Source organism: Suricata suricatta, chromosome 6, assembly GCF_006229205.1.
Source record: "Suricata suricatta isolate VVHF042 chromosome 6, meerkat_22Aug2017_6uvM2_HiC, whole genome shotgun sequence".
Lineage (NCBI taxonomy): Eukaryota > Metazoa > Chordata > Mammalia > Carnivora > Herpestidae > Suricata > Suricata suricatta.
In genome coordinates, this window is record NC_043705.1 from 81,212,431 (window position 1) to 81,239,312 (window position 26,882).

General features: G+C 41.4%; 1 protein-coding gene and 1 non-coding gene across 3 annotated transcripts in view; one reads left to right on the plus strand and one right to left on the minus strand.

Annotated features, from left to right (window-relative positions):
• Nucleotides 1–6: 6 nt before the first annotated feature.
• MAN2A1 (mannosidase alpha class 2A member 1) overlaps nucleotides 7–26,882 on the plus strand; it is a 160,286-nt gene continuing 133,410 nt past the window's right edge. The window contains exons 1-2 of one of the 2 annotated variants that reach the window (XM_029942682.1): nucleotides 7–742; nucleotides 24,535–24,792. In XM_029942682.1, the coding sequence (XP_029798542.1) occupies nucleotides 608–742; nucleotides 24,535–24,792 (393 nt within the window). In that variant the 5' untranslated portion in view covers nucleotides 7–607. Of the gene's footprint in view, nucleotides 743–2,415; nucleotides 2,456–24,534; nucleotides 24,793–26,882 lie in introns of those variants that run through there. The other variant, XM_029942683.1, reaches the window with a different exon arrangement.
• On the minus strand, nucleotides 24,966–25,162 carry LOC115295128. The gene has a single exon (XR_003910351.1). It is a non-coding gene; the product is annotated as a U2 spliceosomal RNA (small nuclear RNA).

Below are 26,882 nucleotides of genomic sequence, written 5' to 3' on the forward strand. Positions count from 1 at the left end.
CTCCGCGGCGGCGGCGGCGGCGGCGGCAGGAAGGCGCTCTGGCGGGGGCGGCGCCGCGGGGGCGGGTCTGGCCGTCCCAGAGCTAAGTTGTGGGGCCCGGCTCCCTCCCGATCCGATTCTTTTTACCCTGCGCTACTCGGACCCAGCTCCGGGCTGTCTACCCCAGAGCCGCTGATCCCGCATCTCTCGGGTGAGGGGGACACGCCTGCCCTCGTCTAGAAAACTTTTCCTGCTGACTCGGTCGGGGCGGTGGTGGCAGGAAGTCCGGACAGCGACCTCTTCTCCGCCTGCCCTGCGCGCCCTGCCGGGTGCCGGCGCTGAGCTCGGGATCAAGTTTGCGGGGGCCCCTTCCGGGCTGCAGGCGGGTCCCGCCTTAGGAGGGCCGCTCGACCCCAGGGAGGGCGGTGGGCCCGGGCAAAGGCCGAGGGCGCGTGGTGGCGCCGGAGACAAGGTGCGGAGCGCTGTCGGGATCCGCACCCACAGCCCAAGGCGCGGAGAGCTGGAGCCCGGGAGCAGGGAGCCTCCGGCGGCCGCTTGCAGGAGTCCACAGCCCGCCCTCCTCTTTTGGTTGAGGACAGTGTGCTAGCCTCGAGTCTATCTAGGAAAAATGAAGTTAAGCCGCCAGTTCACCGTGTTCGGCAGCGCGATCTTCTGTGTGGTGATCTTCTCGCTCTACCTGATGCTGGACCGGGGTCATTTAGACTACCCCAAGAGCCCGCGCCGCGAGGGTTCCTTTCCTCAGGTAAGCAGCGGCGTGGGGCTCCACGAGCGTGGGCGTGGGGGCCCTGACTTCCTCGCGGCTTCGCGACCTCTCCCTCCCGCCGAGGTTCCGTGCCGGGGCAGGGCGAGGCCGAACTGGGGGAGGCTCGAGCCTCCTCCTGCCCGGGCTCTGGAGCGTTCGGACGGCGGCGACCGAGACGCGTGAGTCTCCTCCTCCCGGGCGCTCCGAGTTAACAAAGTGCGGGGCGGCCAGCGGTGGCGGGATCGCGCTCCGGGGCAGTGGCCATGTTCCCGCACTCGCATTCGGGCCTATTGGGGTGGCCTCGGGCACCTGCCGGCTGGGGAACCGACGCAGCGCCCGATTACTGCTCTTGGGCAGCCAGCCCCTCGGCCCACACAGGGTTAAGCTGCACAGAACCCCTGCGAGCCCCCAGTAGCGAAAATTGATCGAACAGACCCCATCTGGTCTGTTTTGTCACCCCACTGTCTCTCGAGAAATAAGCAAAAGTTTGTGTCGTGTTACAGACCTCTTAGATGTGAATCTGTAGGGTTGATTTTAGTGTCGTCATTCTTCAGATATTACATAGCGTTTGTTTGGAGCAGACGTGGGAGCCCAGTAGGGAAGCGCGTGTTATACTCAAGCCGGAAGCTGTGGGGCGCTCAGTCCTGCGCCCAGTGGTCAAATTCTCCACCGAGTTAGGAAACCACCCGTCTTAAGTCTTTTATTTAAAGTTACTAAAAATAAGCAAACAGACAATCTGTTTGTAAGGATACCGCACCGCTTGTGCGTTTTCAGTTTCAAGTTCTTTGCCCCTGACCTGTACACTTCAGAAATTTTAGCAAAACCGGGTGTTGTGTATCCTCTGTAATGAATGAATCAGAAGAACTCAAAGCCATGACAAGCTGATCTAACAACTACTCGACCCAGGGATATTGAACAGGTTGACGATGTGTTTTTGGGGAGGATTGTTTGTTGTTGTAGTTTTGGACAACGTAAGTGACCAGAGAATGTCCTTGCCATTTGTTCTTGTGTTGTGCTAGGGCAAAAGGCTTGAATTTAATTGAAATTAAATTATGAAAGTGAAAAGACCTCTTCGTGGATGCTGTCTTTCATACAGAGTCCCCAAAATGTTTTGCAGGTGATAGGTCTTAGAATCTTGTTGCAGACGTGTTTTACAAAAATTTAAAGTCTTTTCTTAGGTAGTAGCACTGTGGAGCATCTTTCAGTCTTGACTTTAGAGTTTGTCCAGTGCTTGTTGATAAGACCAGATAAAAGTTAAAAAAAGAAGAAAAGGTGGGGGACTCACCTTCTTAAGTCATAGCAAAAGGAATTCTAAGCCTTCCTTAATATATTGTATAATTTGGGGACTAAACTTGCTGTGATTTTTTTCACCCCAGGAATCACATTTTCAGAAATTTCTCCATTACAGGAAAAATCATAAAAGCTGATATATTTTACTTAAGCTGCTCTCTTGAATAATGTCCTTTGGCTTTGGCGTGATGATCACTTGGAAGTGATTTATGCAAACATCTGGGGCTGGGGTTTTCTGGCAACCTTGACATTTTACTGTTTCTGAAGAAGTGAGTGACTCATTCAGTTACTGGGAAATTTTCAGCAAAGTTAATTCCAATACTTTAATACCCAGCCTTAGTCCTCCTTAGGAGGCTGAAGTCCTGCATAGAGCAGAATGCACTTGATGGAAAGTGACGGTGGTTGCTGGAAGAGAAGGCTCTTGTATGTATTGTGTTCTGTGTGCAAGCGGAGAGGATTTGGAAGGTGGAGCTTTTTATACTTAAGGTTGCCAGTCTCAGATTTTCAGGACTGGATTTTCAGTCCAGGAAGAAAGCACTTTTATTAGTGATTTAATTTTGGAGAGCCAAACAGGTAGACAGGATAAATGCTCTGTAAGCCCAACTCTTGTATGTCTGATATCAACCTTCTGTATCTTAGGGGATAAACTCAGTTCCCACTACCAGTAGATGAGGAACCTGAAACACAGAAAGATTACCTTGTCTAAAGTCACAAAACTAAACAGTGAGATTTGAACAGGTGGCCTGTGGAGTCTAGGCTCTCGGCCACTAATACTGTACTAGCTCATATGAGTTCTTTGCCTAATGTTTAGGCCTTAGTCTGCCTGCAGAAAAGGTTTGATGTGGAAGATAGAGCATGTTGCTCTGTGGTTTCTTAGCTTATGACTTTTTTTTTTAAGGAACTTTCATTATGAAGCTCTAATGAATGTGCTCCTTTTTCTGAAACGTTTAATGTTTGAGATTTCTCTCTCGCTCAGAATGTCTTGTTGCTCACTTTGGAGCTAAATATTGTAATGAAAACCATTATGCGGCACAGCATTCAGTCTTTTGAGTTGCTTTTAATTTTTTTTCACTACTCCTAACTCCCATGTAAACCTTAATTTGATGAGAACACCAAACATAACAAAAGGAGCTTGCAATATATTATATATCTTTGGTGAATTTGAAGCAAGCTAGTCTGTCACTATGTATCATTTTTGTTGTCTAGTAGAATGATTTATCTAGAAAGGCTTTGATTTCCACTGAATTTTAGTTTAGGATTTAGGATTTTAGTTTCTTTTAGTTAATGTGGCACCTTCAGTGATGTATATGGTCTATTTGTAAGCAAGAGATGTTTTAAAACCATCCAAAATTGAGAGCAGTCTATCTGCTGTTATTCTGGCTTTCATCCTTTTTCCTTCCTCCAACTTTTTGTTTTCTACCCCTTGGCCAGACTCTAGGGTAGAAGTAGGCCCAACTCAGGGTGCTTCCATTTGTCCTACCTTGGAGCAAGCAGCTGCGTACCTCTGACATAGTCTTTGGAAGGCTTTCCCCTGTGCTCCTGGGAGGAATTCCTTTGAGGATTGGAGGCAACAGGTGGTCTTGTCTGTGTTAGCTTCTGTATGTATTTCAGGATTAATAAATCTCCGCTAGAAAAATTAATTAAACTTACACTACACTTGAGAGGCTGGCCAGGGTCTAATGCCCTGAAAGATACTTTGAGGTATGTAAGAATTCTAGCAGATGGAAAAGAGATATGGTTAAGGTCTTCCTGAAATTCTTCATCACTTCTTATAATCCAGATTTCACAAATTGCTTACTGTCCACCTTGTATGTAATGGGATGTCTTATTAATGTCTTCCGTTTGGATCTGGAGAATTAAATTAATAATTCAGGTTTTGTATTACACATGATTAATCTTTAGTGTAGACTGTGACCGTAGGGATTAATATTAACTCTTGGGAGTCTGTTCAGAGATTGAGACTCTGATAGAAAATGTGAGAGTGAAGTTCAGACTTTATCTTTGCCCAGATAACAGTTATTAAGCAAGAAAGTGAGGATGTCTTTAAGATACTCGTTTAAAAGACTTGGGAATGTGGAGGCTTTTATGCCTTTGGATTTTTAACTCTAATTGCAAATAAACTCATATAAAGATATGCTTAAATATGCAAATCTTAATGATATATAGAAAAAAGGATGTTACTTACTTCTCCATACTCTAGTGCTCTCTCTAGGTTATAGCATTTCTTGCTAGGGCTAGTGCAGTTGTGTATGGGATTTTGTTTCATTTAGAGGGCTATAATCTTTGAGATCTGTGACTTTGGGGACATGATGGAACTTTGACAGTGGTGGCAAATGGGCATTGAGGTGGAATGCAAGAACAAGAAAGCCTCTGCAGAGGCTGGTCTCCACCACCTTCTCTTGAGATCAGCAATTCTGCAGACCGAACTCATGCCCAGTAGGTCTTTCTAAGACCCAAGCTCACTTCCTATACACCACCTGGGACAAGAGTGCATCTGGTCTGAAGACTTAAGTTTATTATTTTTTTAATTGAATTGAATTTGCTGTTTCCAGATCAGCACTGCTCTCAGCGCCTAAACAAATACTTTTGTTTGGGAGATGTTGTAATCCTATTTTCTGAAAGGCATTTTCTCTGTGACTCATTAATTAGCTTTAAGGGGTATCTGGGCTGTAGGCAAATTAACTAAAATTACCACTTTTTTTTGTTGTTTTTACTTTGAGTCAGCTTTTTGTGTGTGTGTGTGATAGATGTTAAAACCTTGGTCTTTTTTAACAGACTGGTATAAGTGTTGAGATTTTTCCTGGAAATAGTAGTTCTATAGCAGCTGTTCATCCCCTGCGTTATTCTTCAATCCCAGTGGTCCTAGTTTTCCCTTGTTGTTCCCTTGCTTCCAGAGAGATCTTTAAGAAAGCGGGAGGATATTCAAGAGCATGGGATATGACCTCTGGTTGCTGGATTGGAAAGGCCTTACTTGTGCTTTTGACCCCTTCTGTCTTAGTGGTCGAGTTCCTGGTAGCATCAGCTTTTACTGTGAACCAAGAGCTGAGGAGAGAAGGAAGAACTCCCAAAGAGAGGGTTTTCCTTCTTTTCATGGTTGTGATTAGCAGGTTGATCAGGAATGGAGGTAGGCTATTTTGGCTAAACTGGGTTTCTGCTTCAGTTGTAAATTTCAAGCCAGGCTGCTAATTTTAGAAACCATGTTTAGGTTCAAACAAATTTGAGGGGTGATTATACCGAATGACCTAGGGCTTGAGTATTGCTACATTTGCTTTGTAATAGGTAATAAATCATCTGATTTGAAGGAACTGAGTCTCCAGGTTGTAATGTTACTTTTGTGAAATAGTATATTTAATGTCATGTCATTTGAACTGTTATGCAGACAAGCACATAGCTGGTATCCAGTAAATATTTTATGTTGTATTTGTAAATCTAACATACTATTTTCTAAATCAAAGGTCATCTTTGAAGTACTTAGGCTGAAAACTCTGACACCTTTTGTTGTTCTGTGCCGTGTAGGGATGCTTTGCAGCATCCCTGGTGTCCACCCAGTATTAACCAGAAACACTTTTCTTTCTTCCCCCAGTGTAGCAAGCAAAAATGTCTACAGACACTGCTAAGTCTCCTTTGGGGAAGAAATCAACCCTGTTGAAAATCCCTTGGTAAAAGGCCTGTTATTTATACTCCTTGCACGTTGTTAGCATTTTGCTTTTTAGGAAGGAAAGATCAGAAGACTTAGTTCTAATACTCAAAAGAAGAAGTAGCATTTTTTTTTTTTATGAAATGTATCCTTTCTCTGGATGCCTGAAATTCACGTACATTTTAAGGATTCTAAATTTCAGTATGTTACAGAAAACACAAGTGTAGATATTGTGTTCACATGCAAGTTGAAGAAAAAGTGGAAGATTATTGTAATAAAACTCCCTTTTTTAAAATTGAATAGACTTATGCTGAGAAAAACATTATGGCCAGGTGATAGTAAATACTTTCTGCAGGTTGAATTAGAGGCTGAAAGTAGCCCAGGTATATTCCCCTTGTCCTTTTGCTTAGGAAGATAAGATACATTGATAAGTAACAAGGTAGTATGTAGTATAAAAGTCCTACTCAAACATAATTTGAGATATGTGAAGTTTTCTCAGGCAGGCCATTTACTTTCTTCAATGTATTTGTTTTATTTATGTGAATTTTGATGATTCTAGTTATTGCATTTGCTATTCCTTCTTGACAAAATGCAGGAAGTGGATGGACTTCCCTCTTGTTCATTTCATCTTATTTTAAGTAGCCTTTTTAAAAGGAAGGATGATGGAAGTGGGGTAGGAAAAGAATGACGTTCTTGGCAAGAATTCTTTCCTTTTGTGCCCCAGGTCTCTGATCATGAACTCTGCCTAAGTCAGCGAACTGTGGTCAAATCTGGCCCACCACCTGTTTTTGTAGAGCCATAAGCTAAAAATGGTTCTTATGTTTTCAAATGGTTAAATATTTCATGGCCTAGCCACACTCATTTCTCTACAAATCATCTCTGGCTGCTTCTGTACTACAGGAGTTGAGCACAGCTGAGTAGTTGCCACAGTAACTCTCTGGCCCACAAAGCCTAAAATATCTACTGTCTGGCCCTTTACTAAGAAGGTTGCCAGTCTGGGGTTTAACTTGTATTTTTCTATTATTAACATTAGAGGCAAATGGTGTGGTTAGATCTGTTGAAGCAGAGGTGTATGTTGAAAACAAAATTCTTGTCACCTGGTTATTCGATAAACTTAGTGAAACTTAGTGTGTGTGTTGAGAGTGTGGTTTAAAACTGGTGTTATATACATGTTTCACAGATTTCCAAGTATCCTTGGGGAATTTCTGTACTAGAGAATGAACATGTTTGACATGTTTAATTTGTTTCCCTTCTATCACTTGCAGGTTTCTTACTGCAGAACTGCCCTGGGATGGAGGGTTCTGGGGCATGAACTGCTAAATTGATTCGTAGTCTCCAGATCAAAAACATGACTCTACTGTATTTTAGATTTGCTGTAATTCATGGATGGGCTGAATTCAGAGCCTAATCAGACTGCTTGGGTTAGTTAGTGTTGTGGAGGGAGAGCCCAGGTCCAGGGGTCTTCTTCATGGACTGTGGATCTGGGCTGGAACTTGGCAGGCCTCCCTGGGACCCGGAAGGCCACTCGCCTTGGAGGCAGAGAACTACCAGCATGTCTGTATGGGCACTGGACTGCTGCTCATCCAAGAGTAATTAATTCCTGCTAATTTTGATCTTCTTCATGCTTCTTGAAGATTATGTGTGACTTTCTTCATTCCTTTTGGCACAGGCTACCATCTCATTTGTGTCCTCAGAGATTGTACTGTTATCATTAAATTGTAGTACATTTAGTCTGAACAAAGTGAATGTAATGAGCCTCATTGAGCGGTGTTGCAATTTTTAAGTATTTTCCCCTATTTTTAAATGAATACATTTGTAAATTTTTCACATGCACGTGGATTTCTCACTGACTTCTTTTGCAGGTAGTCCACCTTTGGGAGGCCTCAGATACGACATTTTCCCCACCAGTGAACCTCCTCGTCCTGAATGAGGAAGGAGTCTTGAGAACTAGGAAATTGGCCAGTGATTTTTTTTTTTCTTGTAAACACATGTTTTCTTCTAGGGCTGATGGTGTTTTGTGATGGGAAGCTCTGCTTCCCATTCAGGGTGAGGCTGTACTTTGGGGCTAAAGATAGACTTTGTAACAGTTCACCCCTGATCCTTCATGGCACAAGTATGGAAGAATGTGGGATTTGTGGGCCCTGGTCTTTGTGGTAACATTTTTACCTGTGGAATGTTAGCAGATAGAAGCCAGAGAATACCATTTATTCTCAGACTTACTTTCTCCATAAAAAAGTCCTGGATCTGCATTTTGAGAATCTGTGGAGATAGTCATTCTTTTAACACTCACCAGGGCCCCTAGAAAAATCATAATATGAAGAAGTCAGGCATAGAATTTTAGAGTAGGGAGGGTCCTTCCAGATCAAGTCATTTAGTTTTTGATTTTTCAGATAAGGACACTGAGACACATAAACTTTACTTCATCAGTTTGCCCTGGGTCCCCTAACGAGTCAGCATACCCGGGATATGCATCCTGGCCTGTAATTCAGTGCTTGCTGTTGTACTTTACTCAACATATATTTGAGAATTTCTTTGTGTTAGGTGCTATGGAAATTACCGTAGAGGTTACTGGATAACGTTACTTGCTCTGTGAGAGCATCTTAGTAATTTGAGGGAACGCAACTGCCGTTTGTGAAACAATTAGAGACGGCTGAATGTTATTTAATTATTATCAAAACTAGTTATTACCAATCAACAGATTTATGGAGTGCATATTATGTACCAGGCACTGTACAGGGGTTCTTGGGACACAGGACTTAAGAATAAAATAAGAGTCCATGTTCTTAACTCTTATTCTAGGTATAAGGGCAGAGGCCTTGCAGGGAATTCAGCACTTAGGCCTGGCTCAAGTTGACCAGAGGACCTGGGACAGAAGCCAGGCTTTTCTGTTTGGGTAGGACTTTGAAGAAAGAGCTTTCCTAGTGTGGAGTACAGAGCTTCTAAAGTCTTGGGTACTGAAAGAGCCTTGCACCATGAGAAGAGGTGAGGAGATTGGTTGGATTTGGGATCTTTGGTGCTTATAAAGAGTAATTGGGAAAACATGATAGAGAGTTTGAGATCTGATTGTGATTTGCCCTGAGAGCCAGTCTGAGAAGTTATGTGACTCAGATGGTAGTGAACCATTCAAAGTTACTGAGTATGTCAGGAAGCTGCTTGAGAAAAGCCATGCTGGAGAATTAATTTCATAGAAAATTTAGACCTGGAAGGGAGCTAAGAGTTTTCAATCTAGATTATTCTGGTAGCACTGTGTAGGAAGACTCAAAAGCAGGAAAGCAGCTGAGAATCTGTTTGAGGTAATACAGACATAAGGCACTAAATCCCTATATGTACCAGTACTGAAATGGCTAGAATCAAAAGGAAGAGGAAAACGTGTGCAGACATTTTGTAAAAAGAAGCATCAGGGCTTTCTAACAGATTTTAATAAAGGGTAATATGGTCGTGGCTTGAATGAAGAATTTTCCCACTTTTTTCCTTTGGGACATTTGGAGAAATAGCTAATACAGTTTGCAGAAAGGGATAGTCTGGAAAATAACCTGGTTTGGGAAGCAAAGCTCAGGTTCATGTATGATGAAGTGGATGTCAGTGGATTGGCCATGTGGGCTGGGGTGCCCAAGTGAGAGATGAGGGAAGGGAGATGCTGACCTGGTCGTCATCAGCAGAGTCTGAGTGAATGAGCTCACTTAGGACTGTGCTTTGTGAGGAGAGCAGACAGCCAAGGAACATTTCTTATAGCCAAAAGCTACACTTCTTGTATTAAGATCATTGTGTAGCAGATGCTAATAAAATGAAGCAGCTTGTATTCAAATTGCCAGAAACCAGCTCATTGATCAGCATACCTAAGAAAAGATAAGACTATCCTAAGGAGAGATTTTGAAGGAGCATTTTAGTAGGAGACTAAAAAAGACCCTTCTCATTTTTGGCCCACATTATGGAGCTAAAGTATTTTTTTTTCTAGGTTATAAGAACAGAAAATAGGTAATTCTCTCTCTCTCTCTCTCTCACTTTCTGTCTCTGCCTGGGTGTGTGTCTATGTGTGAGAAAGAGAAAGAAAGAGGGAAAGATAGATTTAAAGATAAGAAGGCAACATTTGAAATAGGAGCTTCATAGCATAAGGCTGTTTTTAAGGTCAGACAAATTTCTGAGTACCCCCAAACTGCCTCTTGTTGATAGTAAGAAAGAGGCCTTACTTTTTTGATTAATGGTGGATCACACCCTCTCCCCAAACTGAAGAAATTATAACGGTCTTTGGCCCAAGGCCAACACTTGAGATGCAAGGTATTTCTTGGAATGTTTAGGGAAAAGATTTAGCCAAAGATTGTTGAAAAGAAAGAAAAAAAGATTTGAGAAGAGACCGAGGAATTTGTATCTTTTACTCAACTTCATAGCTGACTGTGTGGTACTTAGAAATTTGTTTTCATTACATTTTTATACGCCATATTGTGTCTTACTGTTGGGTTGGTTCCTTCTGTGGTATTTACCATGCCCCATCTTGCCCTTGTAGATCAATTGGTTCAGATGGACTTTTATAAAGTTTGTAGGAAAGGATTTATAAAGCTTTAGAATCTTTGCTGCTTGTACAGAAAAGTTAGGAAATTCAGAATTTATAAAAATTCAGATGGGGCTTGCCAAATACTTACCTTTCTTCTGTCAGTACGGAATAGAATGGGCTTATTCAAGAGATGATTAGTATAAATAAAATTGGAGCCAGGCTGATTACCTACTTAAAACAACAATGTCTTCAGAGGCCCCCAAAACTATTTCTGTATGAAAAACCCTCTTAGTCGTGTCAGTTGCATTTGTTTTAATAGGCTAACCCTGTTTGGGTTGATTTGCTTTTTCCACTGCAGTTCTTCTCTTTTTACATTAGGTAAACATGTCTATGGAACTTTTATTATCAGATCGTAACATACAATGTATGCCATTCATCCATGCACAATGAGTTTAGGTAGTATAAATAGTACATAATGACACCCCTTGTGCATAAAGACAGGCCTATCTCAAAAAACAAAGGACAGATTAGCAGCAGTGACCAGCAGTCATTGGCCAGGTGACATATGACAGCATGACCCTGGTTCCTTGGGAGTCATTGCCGCCTGAAAGTATATCCCATGAACTTTCCTTCATGTTCTTGGGTGGGACACACTGTTGACATTATCTCAGAGTGGTATGTATAAGAATAGAAATACATTAAAAATATGTTGTAGAATGAAAATCAGTGAGGCTTTCAAAAACAATTTTTGCAAAAAAAAATACAAAGGAAGGTAATGTTTCACAGCACAGTTGGGAAAGTACTGAAATATTATATTAGTCAACACCTGATTTGCTTAGCACCACTTCATTGTAGTCATTAAATGTAGCTGAAAGTCACAAAACTGCCCTACATGAAAATATTTTATAATCTAAATGCGTTGCACTACTTACAAGCCCTTGGTCTAATCATCATATTTAAGAAGATACCCATTTTGTCTAATCTCACTTTATACAATAGCTTCGTGTCTAAAACGTTGCCTTAACAGGAGGTGGTTTCTCTGCAGCTCTGCGTTGGGTGGTGTGGGTGTGGGCCTTATGGTTCCAATCTCAGCATACATCTGCAGACTTATAGGGTGGGGAGGGAGCTGCGTCCTGGAGCCTGGAGAGTGTGCCAGCAGCTGGAGTCCTGATCACATATTTGGGAGTGGCAAAAGGATGGGTGTTCCCAGAGGGTCGGGGTTCACAAAGTGGGGGAAAACTGGTATGGCCTATTGTTAATTACAGGTCGGGACCGGGAGGCACAGTGATTGTGGCAGCGCAGCATCTCGAGGGTACCCTACTGGGGCAAGGCAAGGTGAGCTTGAAGTGCCAGCTCTTCCCTTTGCAGTCACCTGGCACTCTTGTCTGTCTGCATCAAGTAGCCTCTATTAACGTCATACCTAGGTACGTGTGAGATTTATGAATAATGATTTGCCAAGGCAAAACCCACTGCTCCTCTGTTTTGGCAAGGTTTTATGTAATTAAGTGTTCTTTGTGCTCACATGGTGAACGCATTTATTTCTTTGAGTGGACGAGTGGAAGCACAAAGACAATAATACCTTGGAAGAGATTCAGGCATGATAAGCTTCAGGTCTGGAAAACACCATTAAAAGGTCGTTTTTCACTGTGGTGTGTGGCTTGTAACAACATGGGAGAGTTACACATAAAAATACGGCCCCAGTCTCAGTTCACAGTTTTTCGGGCCTCAGCACTACACATCTTGAGACAAGGAGTGATCACTTGAGGGGTTTCTTGTCATTTTATGAAACCCAAATGCCCTCCTCTTAAGTGCCTGGGATCTGACTAAGTAGCAGGGTTTTTGGTGTAGCTGAATAGCGGCTGACAGAACTGGAGCTACTGCTGTAACCGCGACACCCTGCTGGAAACACAGACTCTCTTCTACCAAATCACTGTTTTTATATTTAGTTTTAATACAGTGCCTCTTCACTGGGGATGTGTGAGAATTGCCTGGTGAGCCTCCTACAGTTATTAAAGGCAGATCTCTGCTCTCTCTCTAGGTAATCCCCATTAGTATCCATTGCTTTAAATTCATATTCACACTGACCACTCATGTATTCTCCTGACTTTCAGACTTCGGTGTCTCCCTGATACTTCCACTATCTAATACCACATTAGACACCACAGCTGTGTAATGGTTCCAGAACAGAACCGTTGCCCCTCCTCCTGCTCCTTCCCCAGGACTCACTCCTTACTTCCCTAAAATGCTACCCAGTATCTTCCCAGTTGCCTCAGCAAAAGAAACAAACAAACAAAACCCAAAAAGGCTGTGTTTCTTCTTTTCCTGTCGCTCCCTTCCCTAAGTTCCTCTGTCTTGTCAAATCCTTCCTCTTTCCTCCACCTCCCTACCTTGGTCCAAGCCATGTGGTGTGCGGTGTTTATTCTGATTGCCCCGCCATAGTTCCAGAGTAGCTTTAAAAGCACCTTTTATTCCTTGATCCTAGAAATGTCCAAGATGAAGATGATGATGTTTCTTTCCCAGAAAAATACTCTTAACTATAAAGTCCCTGCCTCCTTTGCTCAAATATAAGTACATGGTCTTGTTAGACCAAAATCCGCCCCTGGGAAAGAGATTGTGTAGTCACATGCATGATCTCACTTTTCATTGTTCTCTTGCCTGGGCTCTGGGCTGCTGGGGCTCACAGTGCTGCAACTCTTCTGATGGGGATTGGATAGACTGTTTCTAAAAGGGACTACATTTGGAAGGACACTTTCTAAGGGTTATTTTATAGAGGATCCACTCTTTACTGGATGTATTAGTTTCCTATTGTTGCTGTAACAAATCACAACAAACTTGGTGGCTTAAAAAATATATGTATTATCTTCCACTTCTGGGAGTCTAAAATTTGACATGGGCCTTAGTAGACTAGAATCAGGATGTTGAGAGGGCTGCATCTCTTCTTTAGGCTTTAGGGCAGAAGCGATTGCCTCGTCTTTTCCAGCTTCTAGAGGCTGTCTGCATTTCTTGGCTCAAGACCCTCTTCCAGTATGGCACCACTCTGACCTCCTCTTCCATGTTTAGATGTCCTCTGACTCTGCCTCCTACCTCCTTTTTTCCCATGTGATTACATTGGGCCTCTCCAAATACTCTAGGACAGTTTCCCCTGTCTCAAAATCCTTGTTACATCAGCAAAATACCTTTTGCCATCTAAAGTAACAGGTTCACAGGTTTCAGGGATTGGAACATGGACATCATTGGGGCGGCCATTATTCTCCTACCACACCAAGCATTATTTAAACTGATTTTTACATACTAATTTAGCACTCATAATCACCCTCTGGGTCAGGTATTATCTGCTGAGGAAATTGAGGCACAGAGAAGTTATGTAACTTGCCCAAGGTTGCACTGGGATAGTAGAGCCATAATTTAAATTTGACTGGGCTTTATTTTTTGTCTTATTTTCCAGCTTTATTGAGATATAGTTGACGTATAACACTGTATAACTTTAAATTATACAATGTGTTGATTTAATGCACTTATATGGATATTACAAGATGGATATTACTATAGTGTTAGCTAACAACTTCATCATGTCATATAATTACCATTTCTTTTTTCTGATGAGGACATTAAAGATTTATTCTTAGCAATTTTAAGTATGTAATACAGTATTAACTATAATCATCATGCTGTACATTAGATTTTCAGAACTTACTCATAACTGGAAGTGGGTTTTTTCACTTTGTTTTGTTGTTTTTGTTTTTTTAATAAGTTAAGTTTATACCCTTTGATCAACCTCTCTCCATTCCTGCTCCCAGCCTCTGCCAGTCTACTGTCAAGTGCTATCATAAAGTATGTGACCTTTCTTGTCTAATTTATTTTACTTAGTGTATCCTCAAGCTCCATCTGTGTTGTCACAAATGAAAGGTTTCCTTTTTCATGGCTGAATAAGATTCCACTGTGTGTATGTCTTTGTGTGGGGATATTTCCAAATACACATACATGAACAAAATATGCTTACATCTTGTTTGTTTGTTTGTTTGTTTGTTTAATTTATCCAGCCACTCTTTGTCTTTTGAGTGGAGAAGTCAGTCCATTTACATTTAAAGTCATTATTGATTAGTAAGAACTTAATCCATTTTATTAATTGTTGTCTGGCTGTGTTTAGTTTCCATGTTTTTTTCTTCCTCTTGCTGCCTTCCTTTGTGACTTGGTGGCGTTCCATAGTGGTGAGCTTTGATTCTCTTCTCTTTATCTTGTGTGAATCAGCTGTCATTTTTTACTTTGTTGTTACTATGATCCTTACATAGAACATTTTATAGATATAACAGTCTATTTTACTGTTACAACTTCAGTCGCATATAAAAACTTAACCCTTTTACTCTTTCCCCCTCTCTTTTACGTTTTTGATGTCACAACTTACCTTTTTCTATTGTGTATCCATTAACAAATTATTGTAGCTCTAGTTATTTTGATACTGTTGTCATTTAAAGTTTTTACTAGAATTAAATGGCTAACACTCACCATATTAAAGTATTATTTTGAATATTACTATATACATAACCTTTATCAGTGGGTTTTATATTTTCATGGGTTTTCATATGACTAATTAGTGTGTTTTATTTTAGCTTGAAGAGCTATTTTTTTTTTTTTGCATTTCTTACAAGGTGGGTGTTGTGTGATGAATTCCCTCAGCTTTTGTTTGGGGAGGTCTGTACCCCCTTCACTTCTGAAGGACAACTTTGTCAGGTAGTGTATTTTTGGTTGGCGTTTCTCCTCTTTCAGCACTTTGAATATATCATCCCACTCTCTTTTGCCATGAAGGTGTCTGCTGAGAAGTCTGCTGATAGTGTAATGGGAGGTCTCTTATATGTAACATACTTTCCCTGCCAGTGTAATGGGAGGTCTCTTATATGTAACAAACTTTCCCCGCCTCTTACAGCTTTTAACATTCTATTTTATTATAATGGGCCTTGGAGGGGATCTCTTTAAGTTGATTTGGTGTGGTGACCTCTTAGCTCCAAGAACCTGGATATTCAAATCTCCTTCAATTGGAGAAGTTCTCCGCCATTTTTTCTTTCTTTCTTCTTCCTTTTTAAGAGAGAGAGAGAGAAAGAGAGACAGTGCGAGCTGGGGAGGGGGAGAGAGAGAGGAAGACACAGAATCCAAAGCAGGCTTCAGGCTTTGAGCTGTCATCATAGAGCCTGATGTGGGACTTGAACTCAGGAAGATCATGACCTGAGACGAAAGCAGATGCTTTAGCTGACTGAGCCACTCAGATGCCCAGCCATTATTTCTTAAGTAAGCTTTCTGCATCCTTCTCCTTTTCTTCTCCTCCTTGAGTTGTGATAATGTGCAGATTGGTTCTTTTATTGGTATCTCACAGATGATGTATGCTTTCTTCACTCTTTTTCCTTCCTTTTTCTTTTTTCTCCTTTGGATTATTTCAATTGTTCTGTCTTGGAGCTCACTTATTCTTTCTTCTGCTTGGTCAAGTCTTATGTTAAAAGTTCTTTATTGACTTCACTTCAGCCACTGTTTTCTTCAGCTCCAAAATTTGTTTGGCTTTTATTTATGTTTTCCATCTCTTTGTTGAACCTCTCATTTTGTCCTTCTATTGTTTGCCTGGTGTTGTTAAAATTGTGTATCTGTGTTCTCTTATAACTCTGAGCACCTTTAATCAGCTTAACGATAACCCACAACCCTCGGACCAACTACTGAGCACCTTTAGAACATTATTTTAATTGTTTGTTGGGCGATTCCTATATTTCAATTTTTGGGGGACCAGTTACTGGAGGTTTACTGTATTCTTTTAGTAGAGTCATGTCTTCCAGATACTGTGTGATCCCTATAACCTTGTGTGGATGTTTATGCTTTTGAAGTAGTAGTCCTCACTGGATTGTATGGACTGACATTGGTAAGAGAAGTCTTTCACTTGTGGGGGAGAGGGGAAGCTGGAGTGTGCTAGTGATCCCCACTTGTGACCCCAGGTCTCCCACGTGTGACGCAAGTTCTAGTGGTGTAGGGCACCAAGCACAGGAGCATGTGACACCATCAGTTTTGAGGGTGGCATGATGTCTCTTTGGCTGATGTTGTTCGGGTCCACAGCATTGACAACTCTTGGGTCCTTGGCAAATGCTAAAGGGTGTCCACAGTGACTGTGAAGGCTGTTTGAGTCCTCATTGGCACCTCCAGGCCCAGTGGGTAGGGGCCAGGGCAGGCAACAGTGGTGTCCAAAGCTGGATGCCTCGTAAGCTGCAGAGGCCTGTGTAGTGGCAGGGGCCAGTTGCAGACATACATATAGTGGTAGGAGCCAAGACAGGCAGCCAGGGCTGGGGCCAACTGTGGATGCACTGGTGGTTGCAGGGGCCCTGGTTTTTGATGTGTACTATCATGATGGCTCAGTCTCACCGTGGACACACAGCAGTGGAGGCTGGTGATGGGGGTCAGGCTGAGGACATGCAGTTCCACAGCTGGATGTTTGGTGCCAGGTGAGCATGGTGGTACAGGCTAGTGGCTGAAGACAGGGCCTCCTCCATGCCCACAAGCAGCTGTGGAGGCCCTGGCTATAGACTTGCTCTCCTATGCCTGCACAGTCTCTTCTTGAGTGTGTGCAGGCAGTGAAGGCTGGTGACAAGCGTCAGGTTGGCAGCATGCAAGTGCACAGCTGGAGGGGCTAGGTCCATGGTAGTAGGGGTCAGCCACAAGGGTCTGGGCTGGAGTCTCACATTTGAGCAGCCACGGAGGCCTGGCTGGCTGCTGGTGTGGTTCATAGGTTCCAGAGAGGCCGAGTGGGGAGAGAATAGGAGGGACACAGGTGGCTGGTATCAGCTAATGCCAGTACTTGTGAGGGGTTCGATGACAGCTCTGCTGGCCGTTGGTTCCTTCTTCAGTGGTGAAAGCTGCTGTGGTTGTCTGTAGAGCAGGTCCTTGTGAACCATTCTTGTTCACGCTGTGTGGCCGCTATTGCTAGCCTGTATTTTTTTTTTTAATTTTTCCCTTGTTCCTAGATATCTCTACATATTATTTGTGTGGCACTCACTACTCAGAATCCTGGTTTACCCTGCTTTATTCCTAGCAAGGGGAACTCGTTCTTGCTGGGGGCTTCCCTTTTGGCAGTGAGCGGTGCTGGCCTGGGGGATGGGATGATGAACACAAAACGAAGCAGTCTTCCTTCTTTTACTGTGTGGTTATTCTCAGGTGTTTTGTTCCACTGTGTTGTGAGTGGACTCCAGGGCTGTACCACAGCAGTTGTTCATACAGTTTTTTCACTGTTGATCTTGGTGGGAGGATGGAAGCTGGGATCCCCATGCTGCCATTTTGATGATAATACTTTTGGCTTTAGAGTATGTTCTTTTTTTTTTTTTTTTAAGTTTGTTTGTTTGTTTTGAGAGGGAGCAAGCAAGGGAGGTACAGAGAGAGAGAGAGAGAGAGAGAGAGAGAGAGAGAGAGAATCCCATGCATACTGTGCACTGTCAGCTCAGAGCCTGATGCAGGGCTCAAACTCAGAAGCTGTGAGATCATGACTTGAGCTAAAATCAAGAGCTTAGCCAACTGAGCCACCCAGGCACCCCTAGAGTCTGTTTTTAATCATAGTTGTTGTGCCCTGGAAAATTGTACCTTCAAAGTGATTTTGGAAAGCCATGCTTTTATATAGCAGCAGCAGAAGTAATGTCTTCTTGAATGCCTGCTTGGTGGCGGGCCCTGTGCTACATTCTTTTATAACCATTCCAGGCAATAGGTATTAGCACTTTTTTCCTATAAGGAAACGGAAGCCCAGAAAAATTAAGTTGCTTCCTCAAGGTCACAGTGCTAGTAAGTGCCAAAGCTGTCATTGGAACCCACATCGTCTGACCCAGTGCCCATGTGCTTAAACATTCACCTAAACTGCCTGTATTTGATAAAAGAGAGTCATTAAAAACAAAGGTAGTCATTAATTACAGTTATTAAAAATAAAAATGTGGTGAGGTATAATATCCTAGAGCATGCAATGGAAGAATCTGGTACAAGGATAATCAAAGGAGAATTAATACCCGGTTAAGCAGAGTATCAAAAGATGCAGGTGTATGAATTTATGTTACCCTCTAGTTCAGGGGTGACTTGGCAAAGGCTTATTCTTGGCTTGTTTGTCTTAGATATTGCACTGATGTGCATGACGTCAGAGACACAGGTCCCAAACCTGGCTGATCACCAGACTCACCTGTGGAGCATAAACACTACAGTTTCTGGGACTCTTCCCAGGATTCCAGGGTGGATTCCTGGGATTTGTAATTTTTAGCAGTCTTTGAGATGCTTCTGATGGTTACTGTTAGAGCCTTTTACTCAATCACATTTACTACATGGTGGCACATTTAGTCACAGGATCCAGGTCCAGAAATCTCTTGATGTGATGGAGCAATATACTGAATCTAACAAAATCCAACAAGAAGGTGGAAAAGAAATCATGAATGGTAGGTGGTATGGAGTTAGAGTTTCAGACTTATAAACAAACACATACATATTGGAGTGAAGTTTTGTTTCTTTCGAATGGCACTATTGTTGGTTATCTTATAAATATGTAATTATATTTCCTCTACAGTTCTCTTAACTAGAGGCTTGATTTGGTTGAGTGAAGATCTTATATCAATACTGTGGTAGGAAGAATTTCAGAATCACCTTGAATTCTTTTATCAGACTCTCTCCATCCCCCACATCAGCTGAAAATCAGAGCCTGTTGAGCCATGATTACTGATGGTAGTGAAAGTTGAAACCTTGTGGTTGGACTTTACAAAATCCATAGTCTCTGCTTGCCCTAGAAGAGGAGTGATATATTCTCCCTTACTCACAAAGTCATGATTGTCTCTGTGACCAAACATGGTTCACACTCTATATCATTTCCCTCTTAGTACATGAAGATCACCCTATAATTGAGGACTTTTCCTTCTCATTCTTACCTACGTTTTGGGTCACAGTGATGATTTTTTGGGTTTTCTTAAAAATGTTACAGTGTTTTGTTTTTATTCATATTATTTTTGGTGTAAGAGCTGTGTGCCAAAAAATGACATTTAATGCTTCCTTATCTTAGAAAAAATGTTACACATAGTTTTTTCCCCCAGCCCCCCAGTAAATATTTGCAATTCTTTTGTGCATCAGGCATTGTGCTAGGCATCAGGCTATGGTGATGAATACATTGTCTGTGGTGCCTGTTTTCAAGATAGACATTATTTTAGTGATGAAGATGGGGAAATAAATACTACATGGAAAAAATGGGTAAAAAATGTAATAACGCAAAAATTAAGTTGACATAATAGAGAACCACATAAGAAAGCCTTATGTATTTGAATATTTATGTATTTATTTTGAGAGGGGAAAGGAGAGGCAGACAGACTCCCAAGCAGGCTCTGCACTGCTCAGTCCCACACACCTTGAGATCATGACCTGAGCTGAAGTCAAGAGTCAGATGCTTAACCAACCAAGCCACTTCAGTGCCCCTGAGAAGGCCTATTTTATATAGGATGGCTGGGGAGGGTTATGATGAGGGGAATTTTCAGGTGGGATTTGAGGTACTCTATAAAGGAAGAGCATTTGTGAAAGTCTTGAGATGGGTTGAGGAGGAACAGGCTTAGAACTCAGAGGAGGTGAGGGTGAAACTAAGTGGGTGGGGCTAGATAGAAAGATACAGGTCCTGACTGATTGTAGTGTAAATGCAGTAGGTAATGGTTGAAGGATGTAAGCCTAGAATTGGAAAAGCAGTGAAGGAGCTGCTGTGTATGAGGCAGGAGAGATCGTTGGAGGATTGGATCAGCATGGTTGCAGTTGAGAGGGAGAGACTTGGAATGATTCAGCTGGTATTTTAGAGGCAGTAAGGAAAGAGTTTACAGATAAACTGCATGTGTCTGTAGGGGTGAGGAAGGAGGAAGAATCCATTATGCCACCAAGATCTGGGGAGTGACTAACTAGATGAACATTAAGCTACTTACTGAGACTCTCAAGATGCAGAAGGTTATTTGGGAGGGTTCTTTTGGACATAAGTTTGAAACCCAGGTGAGGAGTGGAGTCGTCATTTGGATGTACGTGTTTGTTTTCCAGCGAAAAAGCTTCAGTTGGAGATAGAAAAGAAGATGAGACATCAGTACAAAAAATGGAATTTAAACCATAGAGCGGATGAGATAGTTCAAGATAGTATACAGACAGCAGAGGGTCACGAATTAACCTTAAGTCCTCCATTATGTAGATACTGGGGAGAGAAGGAGACTGGTAAACAGGAGGCAGAAGGAAACCTAGAGCATGTTGAGCTGGGAGTAAGTGAGGAAAATGTTGCCAGGAGGAAGTGGTCTAGGGTGCTAGATGCTCCCCAAGATGATGAGTCAGGTGAGGACAGTGTGTGCTTATCATGACTGATGACATGGAAGCCATTGGGGCCTGTGCAGGGGCAGTTTTCGTGGAGTGGTGGGCACATGCCGAATGCAGCAGGCAGATGAGAGAGAAGGGATTTATAAGGAATAGAGATAATGAGTACAGACTGTTGATAATCTCTGTATGTCTGTGAAGGTGTTGGGGCCCTGGGAGGGGATTGTAGGGCTAAGGAGCACCGGAGTTTGACTTGGTGTTTCAGACAGGATATCCTGTTTAGTTGAACCCTAGGAAATTGGTGAACTGTATTGTATTTGATTTATGAGAATGGCAAATTTCATATAGTTTGACCTAATGTTACATTTATAGTACTGAGAATGAGTTACTTTTGAAAAGGGAGTTTGATGAAGCAGTGTTGAGAGAGTTTTAACCAAAAGAGTACACAGCCTTTGAGCTATTGAGAGAGGTGGGTTTGGAGCTCACCAGTCAAGTGTTGGCCTTTGAAGCAGGGAGGGGGAAGGCACACATTTTTTTCCACTGTAACAGGAAGGAAGATGCTGATGTACAGATTCAGGCGAGTTTCAGTGATCACTGCGATGCTAGTTCTGGCAGCTAGTGTTTACCTGAGGCCTATAATTGTGTAACAAGCTTTCAGATTTGACTGTAGGTGCACATTGATTGATTTTGTTCATAGGACTGAGTGGCTACTGATCCTGTTTTGCCTTGTAGAGGGCTCTAAATTTTTCTCTCTCAAAAGTCGTTGGTATCAGTGATTTTTTTTTTATTCAGTTTTTCTCTCTCATCAAAAGCAGAATACATCAAATAGCATGACCTCCTTCTCCACTCATCAGCAGTACAACACCATGGCCTCCCTATAGAACTGATTAGCAAATCAAAGAATAAAGTGGTTTTCTCACAAGTGATTTTCTTACCCTACAGAAAATTGTCTTTTTCAGTGTTGCTATCAGTATTCTTTGACTTGTCAGCATAATTGAAATGGTATCTGTGATTCCTGTTACTTTAATGCAGACTACAAGTGCATCCTTTTAAGGTCATACCACTTTTCTTCTGTCTTGTGTACAGATTTGCTTATAAGGTATATATATTTCAAGAATTTCAACTGTTAGATGGGAGGTTTTATTCCACTGCATAATACAGTTTAAAAAAATGATTTTCATTAGACCATTCTACTGACTTATCCCTAGGCCACAATTTTCTCTATGGACTTATTAATTCAGTACAGAATTTCAGGTGCTGATCATTAATTGTATCTTTAAAGCTACATTGAGATCGAAGTCGTCCTTGGCGCCTTCGGGATTATTTTTCATGAAACATCTCCTGTAGTATTTATTTTGAATAATATGCTCAGTCATCGGTTATAGGACTAGGGCCGTTGCAGGAATATTCCCAGATGGGGCCCTCTCCTTTCTCAGTGTGTGCTTGTTGAGCTCTAGGCAGCTCTGCTGTGTGCATGGCTCCAAAATTATCTTTTCCTGAAAGTACAGGTAGGTCTGGAGAAATGTAGGAACCCCTGTATTAATTTACATACTGCAAGTGTCCAATAAAACATGCAGCATCTTTAGAAGCTCTTAGGTGGTGGTATTTTAGACAAAAGTTTTATTTTATGGAGGAAGATAGCTTTACTAGAGGCAAGACAAGCCAACATGTTCTAATTCTGCTTGGAATCAGAGGAACTTGATTTACTGTTGTTACCTGCTGTGGTAGAAATTGCAGGCATCACTGATGTAGACTTGTATCTTCAGTATTGGAAATATTCAACAGAATTCATCAGCAGTAATTTCAAAAAGCTGCAGTCTCTGATGTTTTGATAAGTGAATTAAAGTTTTCTCTTATTTCAGACAGCCTTTGATAGCATGTCTGTTTAGGAAAATATATGCAGATTAGTCAGCTGCATACCTGACTCAAATATTTTTAGCTTCTTTGGATGAACTTTGGGTTATGCCAAGTGGCGGGGGAGGTCGGAGGCTCCCTTTGGCCTTTCTACTGAGAACCACTCAACCAACATCTATCCATATGGACTGATAAAGAAGGGTTTGTTGCATGATCGTGCTCAATGGGTTTGCTGACCTGGAAGCTAAATGGTTCAGCCGTCTTCTCTTTGAGCCCTGAACTAGTATTGTACTGATCCATCACACTTCCTTTGCTTTGACATTTCTAGTCGTGAACTGGTGTGTATTCTTTCTCTTGCTTTTCTGTAAAGGAAATGGGGCTTGTCTTACTGGATGAATTCTGTGCTAAAACCTTGTACTTCCTGCTTCACTATAGGCTGATGAACAGGCTTCAGAGTTCTACGTCTTAGAGATAGCCCGCCACCCCAGAGGTGACAGTTAGCTTAAAGGACTACAGTTTTGACATGTACGGAATTTTTCTGTCACGTGCCTCTAAATAGACCTGGGAGAGCATCTTTCATGTCTCAGGACACTATCTTCTGCTCTTCCACCCCCCTCCTCCCCACAAAGACAATGTGCTGCTGATTTGCTTTTAATTTTGGCTATTTCTTTCCTCATTTCAAAATAACTTTTCTAGTCTCTTCAGATTTCTGTCCATTTCACACAGTTTGCTGCAGCGGCCTTCCCTGGGAAGATTCTAGTCTGCTGACCTCGCCTCTCCCTTTGTTGAACTGGCCACTAACCTGGAAGTAGAATCCTTTTATCTCCTGCCTTCCCTATTACGCAATCAGTAACTATTCATAACAGACTAAAATAGAATTTAAATACCCATAACCAGTTTTTATCATCTCAGTTATGGCCTTCCATATGTATTGTGTTTTCAAAAAGTGATGGTATCAAAATGCTATTTTTTATCCATGCTTTTTTAAAGTGTTTTTTTCTCCACTATATCTCCTAAAATGCCTTCTCATATATTTCTATATTTAAAGAATTTATATTTCTAAATTTTCAGGGACTGAACACTTTCATGATATAGACAAATCATTCAACCAGTTCCTTACCTTGGGACATTTAGATGTTTTGTCTTTTCCCTTCCTCTTTCTTTCTGGCTGCTTCCTTCCTCCTCCTTTCTGTCTTCCTATTATTTGCTGATGATAGAACTTTTCTTCTTGGGTGTCCAGAGTTGTTTTTTCACTGTGCATTTTATCACTGTGCATTTTTATCAAAGCCTAGCAGGGACTTTTTGAGTGTCTGTTGCTAGTTACAGTGTCACTGTGTGTGTTCAGGTAAGGACTCCTATCCTAGGTGTATCTGTCTTCTCAGTGTAGCATTATGCCTGGTACAGTAGGTATTCACTAGAGAACTCTTGTTGAGTTCCAGAAATATAAGGGCCATGTGACAGCTATTTAAGTATCTCCCATGTAGTTGAGATTCCGGAGATAGGAGTGAACAAGTCAAAGATTGTCCATATTTTCATAAGCTATTATCCTGTGTAACAAGGTTTATGTTATAAGGATGACAAGCCTCTTAATGTAAGGCTCACTTCAAAAATCTCAAAGTCACACAGTACGTATGGTAGGAGAGTCCAAATGACCTACATTGTGGTTACTTGGGGGATGTACTTGCCAGTCTTTTTCATGCATATGGCTAATCAAGAGTTGACTAAATGATTTTCCTGTAGATGATATTTCTTATTTAGGATTGTCCACAAGGGTTGCCAATTATGATGGAATGATTTTTTTTTCAGGTTCACGCTTTTTGACCCTTTCAAGTAACTAAAATCAGTTATACTTAAATTTAAAATCTCATACCTGAACATAGTATGTTGTACTTAGTTATAACAGAGAACTCAAAGATCTTTTAGGGCTGAGTTTGGGGCAGTAGGAAATACATCTCCAAATATTTTTGGTCTTTCTGTCACATGTTTTAAAATATGATTATACAAAGATTGAAGCTATGGAGATTTTCTGCTGTAAGTTGGTGTTTCAACACTGCCAGCTGTTCATGCTCTTTGTGATCCCACTTTTACAGAAGTGGAAAATGAAGGGTAAGTGGCTGCCCTCTTGGGCAGGCACATAATTTTTTAAAAAATGTGTGTGCCTCAGCAGAGTTATCTTAGAGTTTCACATAGCTGCCTTTTTCTTTTTTATTGTAGGGCCAGCTCTCAATGTTGCAAGAAAAAATAGACCATTTGGAGCGTTTGCTAGCTGAGAATAATGAGATCATCTCAAATATTAGAGACTCGGTCATCAATTTGAGTGAATCTGTGGAGGATGGTCCAAAAAGTTCACAAGGCAATTTCAGCCAAGGTGCTGGCTCACCTCTTCTGCCGTCAAAACAGCTGTCCCTTGTAGTGGACCCTGAAGACTGTTCATTCGCTTTACAAGGTGGAAGTAGGAATTCAGATGTGCAGGTAACATATGCATTCATTAATAATCATTGGGCTTCTTTTACTTTCTTTTTTTGATCTGGTGTAACTTAGTTGCTTAAAGTCTCTGGATTTTAGCTTCTATTTTTGTAAACTGGCTTGATTACTCACCTGATTTTTTTTTTTTTTTTTTTTTTAGTGATAAAATTCTGTAATTCTGTGTTTCCTCCAATTTTTTTTTTTTTTTTTTTGCAATACCAGGGTGATGCATGGAGTAGACGGAGCAAGCTCCGAATCCAGCTCCCAGCTCTAAAAATTCACCTAATATACTGTCCCCCAATAGAGGACGTGTCAGATATTAAGCTGACGGGAACAGATACTACACTTGATCTTAGCCAAAAGGCCAAGAAGCAATCCTCCAATTTTTAAAATTATTTTATACCTTGATTATGGATTTTTGGGTATGTTATTTAGGTCTGACTTTCTCTAGTAGATGAAGACCTTTTGAGGTTTAAATTTGGTCAAAGAGATTTTTTTCTTCTTACTATAAAGAGTACCAGAAAAGCCCTATTCTTACCATGTCCCTGTTATACACTGTAGGTTTCACACAGTGTAGGGTTAGATTTTTTTGATGACTATGTCTTTGTGAGCCAGAGAAGGGAAGTACTGTAGAGCTGTGCTGCTCCGTATGGAAGCCACTGGTACACAGGTGGCTCCTGAGCACGTGAAACGTGACTAGTTTGAAGTGAGATGTGCTCTCAGTGTTGAAGACTTTCTATGAAAACAAATGTAAACTATCTTGTTTGTTTTTATATTGATTATATGTTGAGATAATATTATGAATACATTGGGTTAAATAAAATATATCAATAAAATTATTTTCACTTACTTAATTTTATCAGAAAATTAAAAATTACAGATTTGGTTTGCATTCTGCTTCTCTTGGATCGTGTTCTGGAGCGTAGTGGAGTTGTAAACTAGGATATAAGAAAGGACTTCTACTTTTCTTAAATTTAGGGTGTGTCACATATGCCCTGTTCTGCAAATTAGCGGGAGAGTTGTGTTTAACCTGTACCTTAGACCTGAAGCAGGAACTTGGTGATTGAGACCCTAACTGGTGAATATTTTACAGCTGGACAAAATGGGTTGGCTCTGGCCTTGCTTCAGAGTAGGTTTTTCCACTAACTTCTGGGGACAGAAAACTTGTTACCATCTCGAGGCCATGGCTCACAGGCCAGTCCATAAGCTGGAGACATGGGAGTTGTCCAGGCCTTGTGCCTCTAATCTTATCAGCTAGTGCATAGCGGAAGTTCAAATAGTATCAGGATTCTGTGGTTTGAAGGTGTGTCTATGTTTGTGACTCTTGGCTTTGTTTAGGTTTTAAACAAGGACCTTTTAAAGGAGAACCAGAGAACTTTTTTGGAGGTGGGGTCAAATCTGGGCTGAACTGAAACAGCCATGTTGCCAAACAACCATGGAAGGCAGGCAGAGCGGGGCAGCAGGGAACCAGGAGAGCTGCAAGGCCAGAGAAAGGACCAGAAGGAATAACAGAGACTGCTAACACATGTTTCTTTCCAGGCTGGTTTTCAAAGATTTATTGACTCATCCTTGGGAGTCTTTCATTTTATTTATTAAAGTCATAAATTCCAAAGTGAGAGAGTGTTACTGTCTTAAAATACTTTGTATTTACCTTTTATGTAATTTGTTAGATATTTAAAAATTTTTTTCTAATCCACTTATATATTAGGATGTAATTTTAAGATAATTTAAGTTTTACCACAGTCACTTGTGTTCTTTGTCATATTTACTATTAGAAAGAGTATGAGAAATACAAGTTTTTAGGGTTTTTGGGGGGGCAGTATTTTTTCCTTTGTGTTCAAATAGGTTATTACCAGGACTACTACATTGGAAATTTAAGACGACATTTGAACATTAAGAAACTGAATCTTTATTTTAAAAAATTCTTCCAGAATAAACACTGTGAAAATGTCATTACTACCCAAAGCAATCTACACATTCAATGCAATCCCCATCAAAATTGCACCAGCGTTCTTCTCAGAGCTAGAACAAACTATACTCAAATTTGTGTGGAACCACAAAAGACCCCGAATAGCCAAAGTTATATTGAAGAAGAA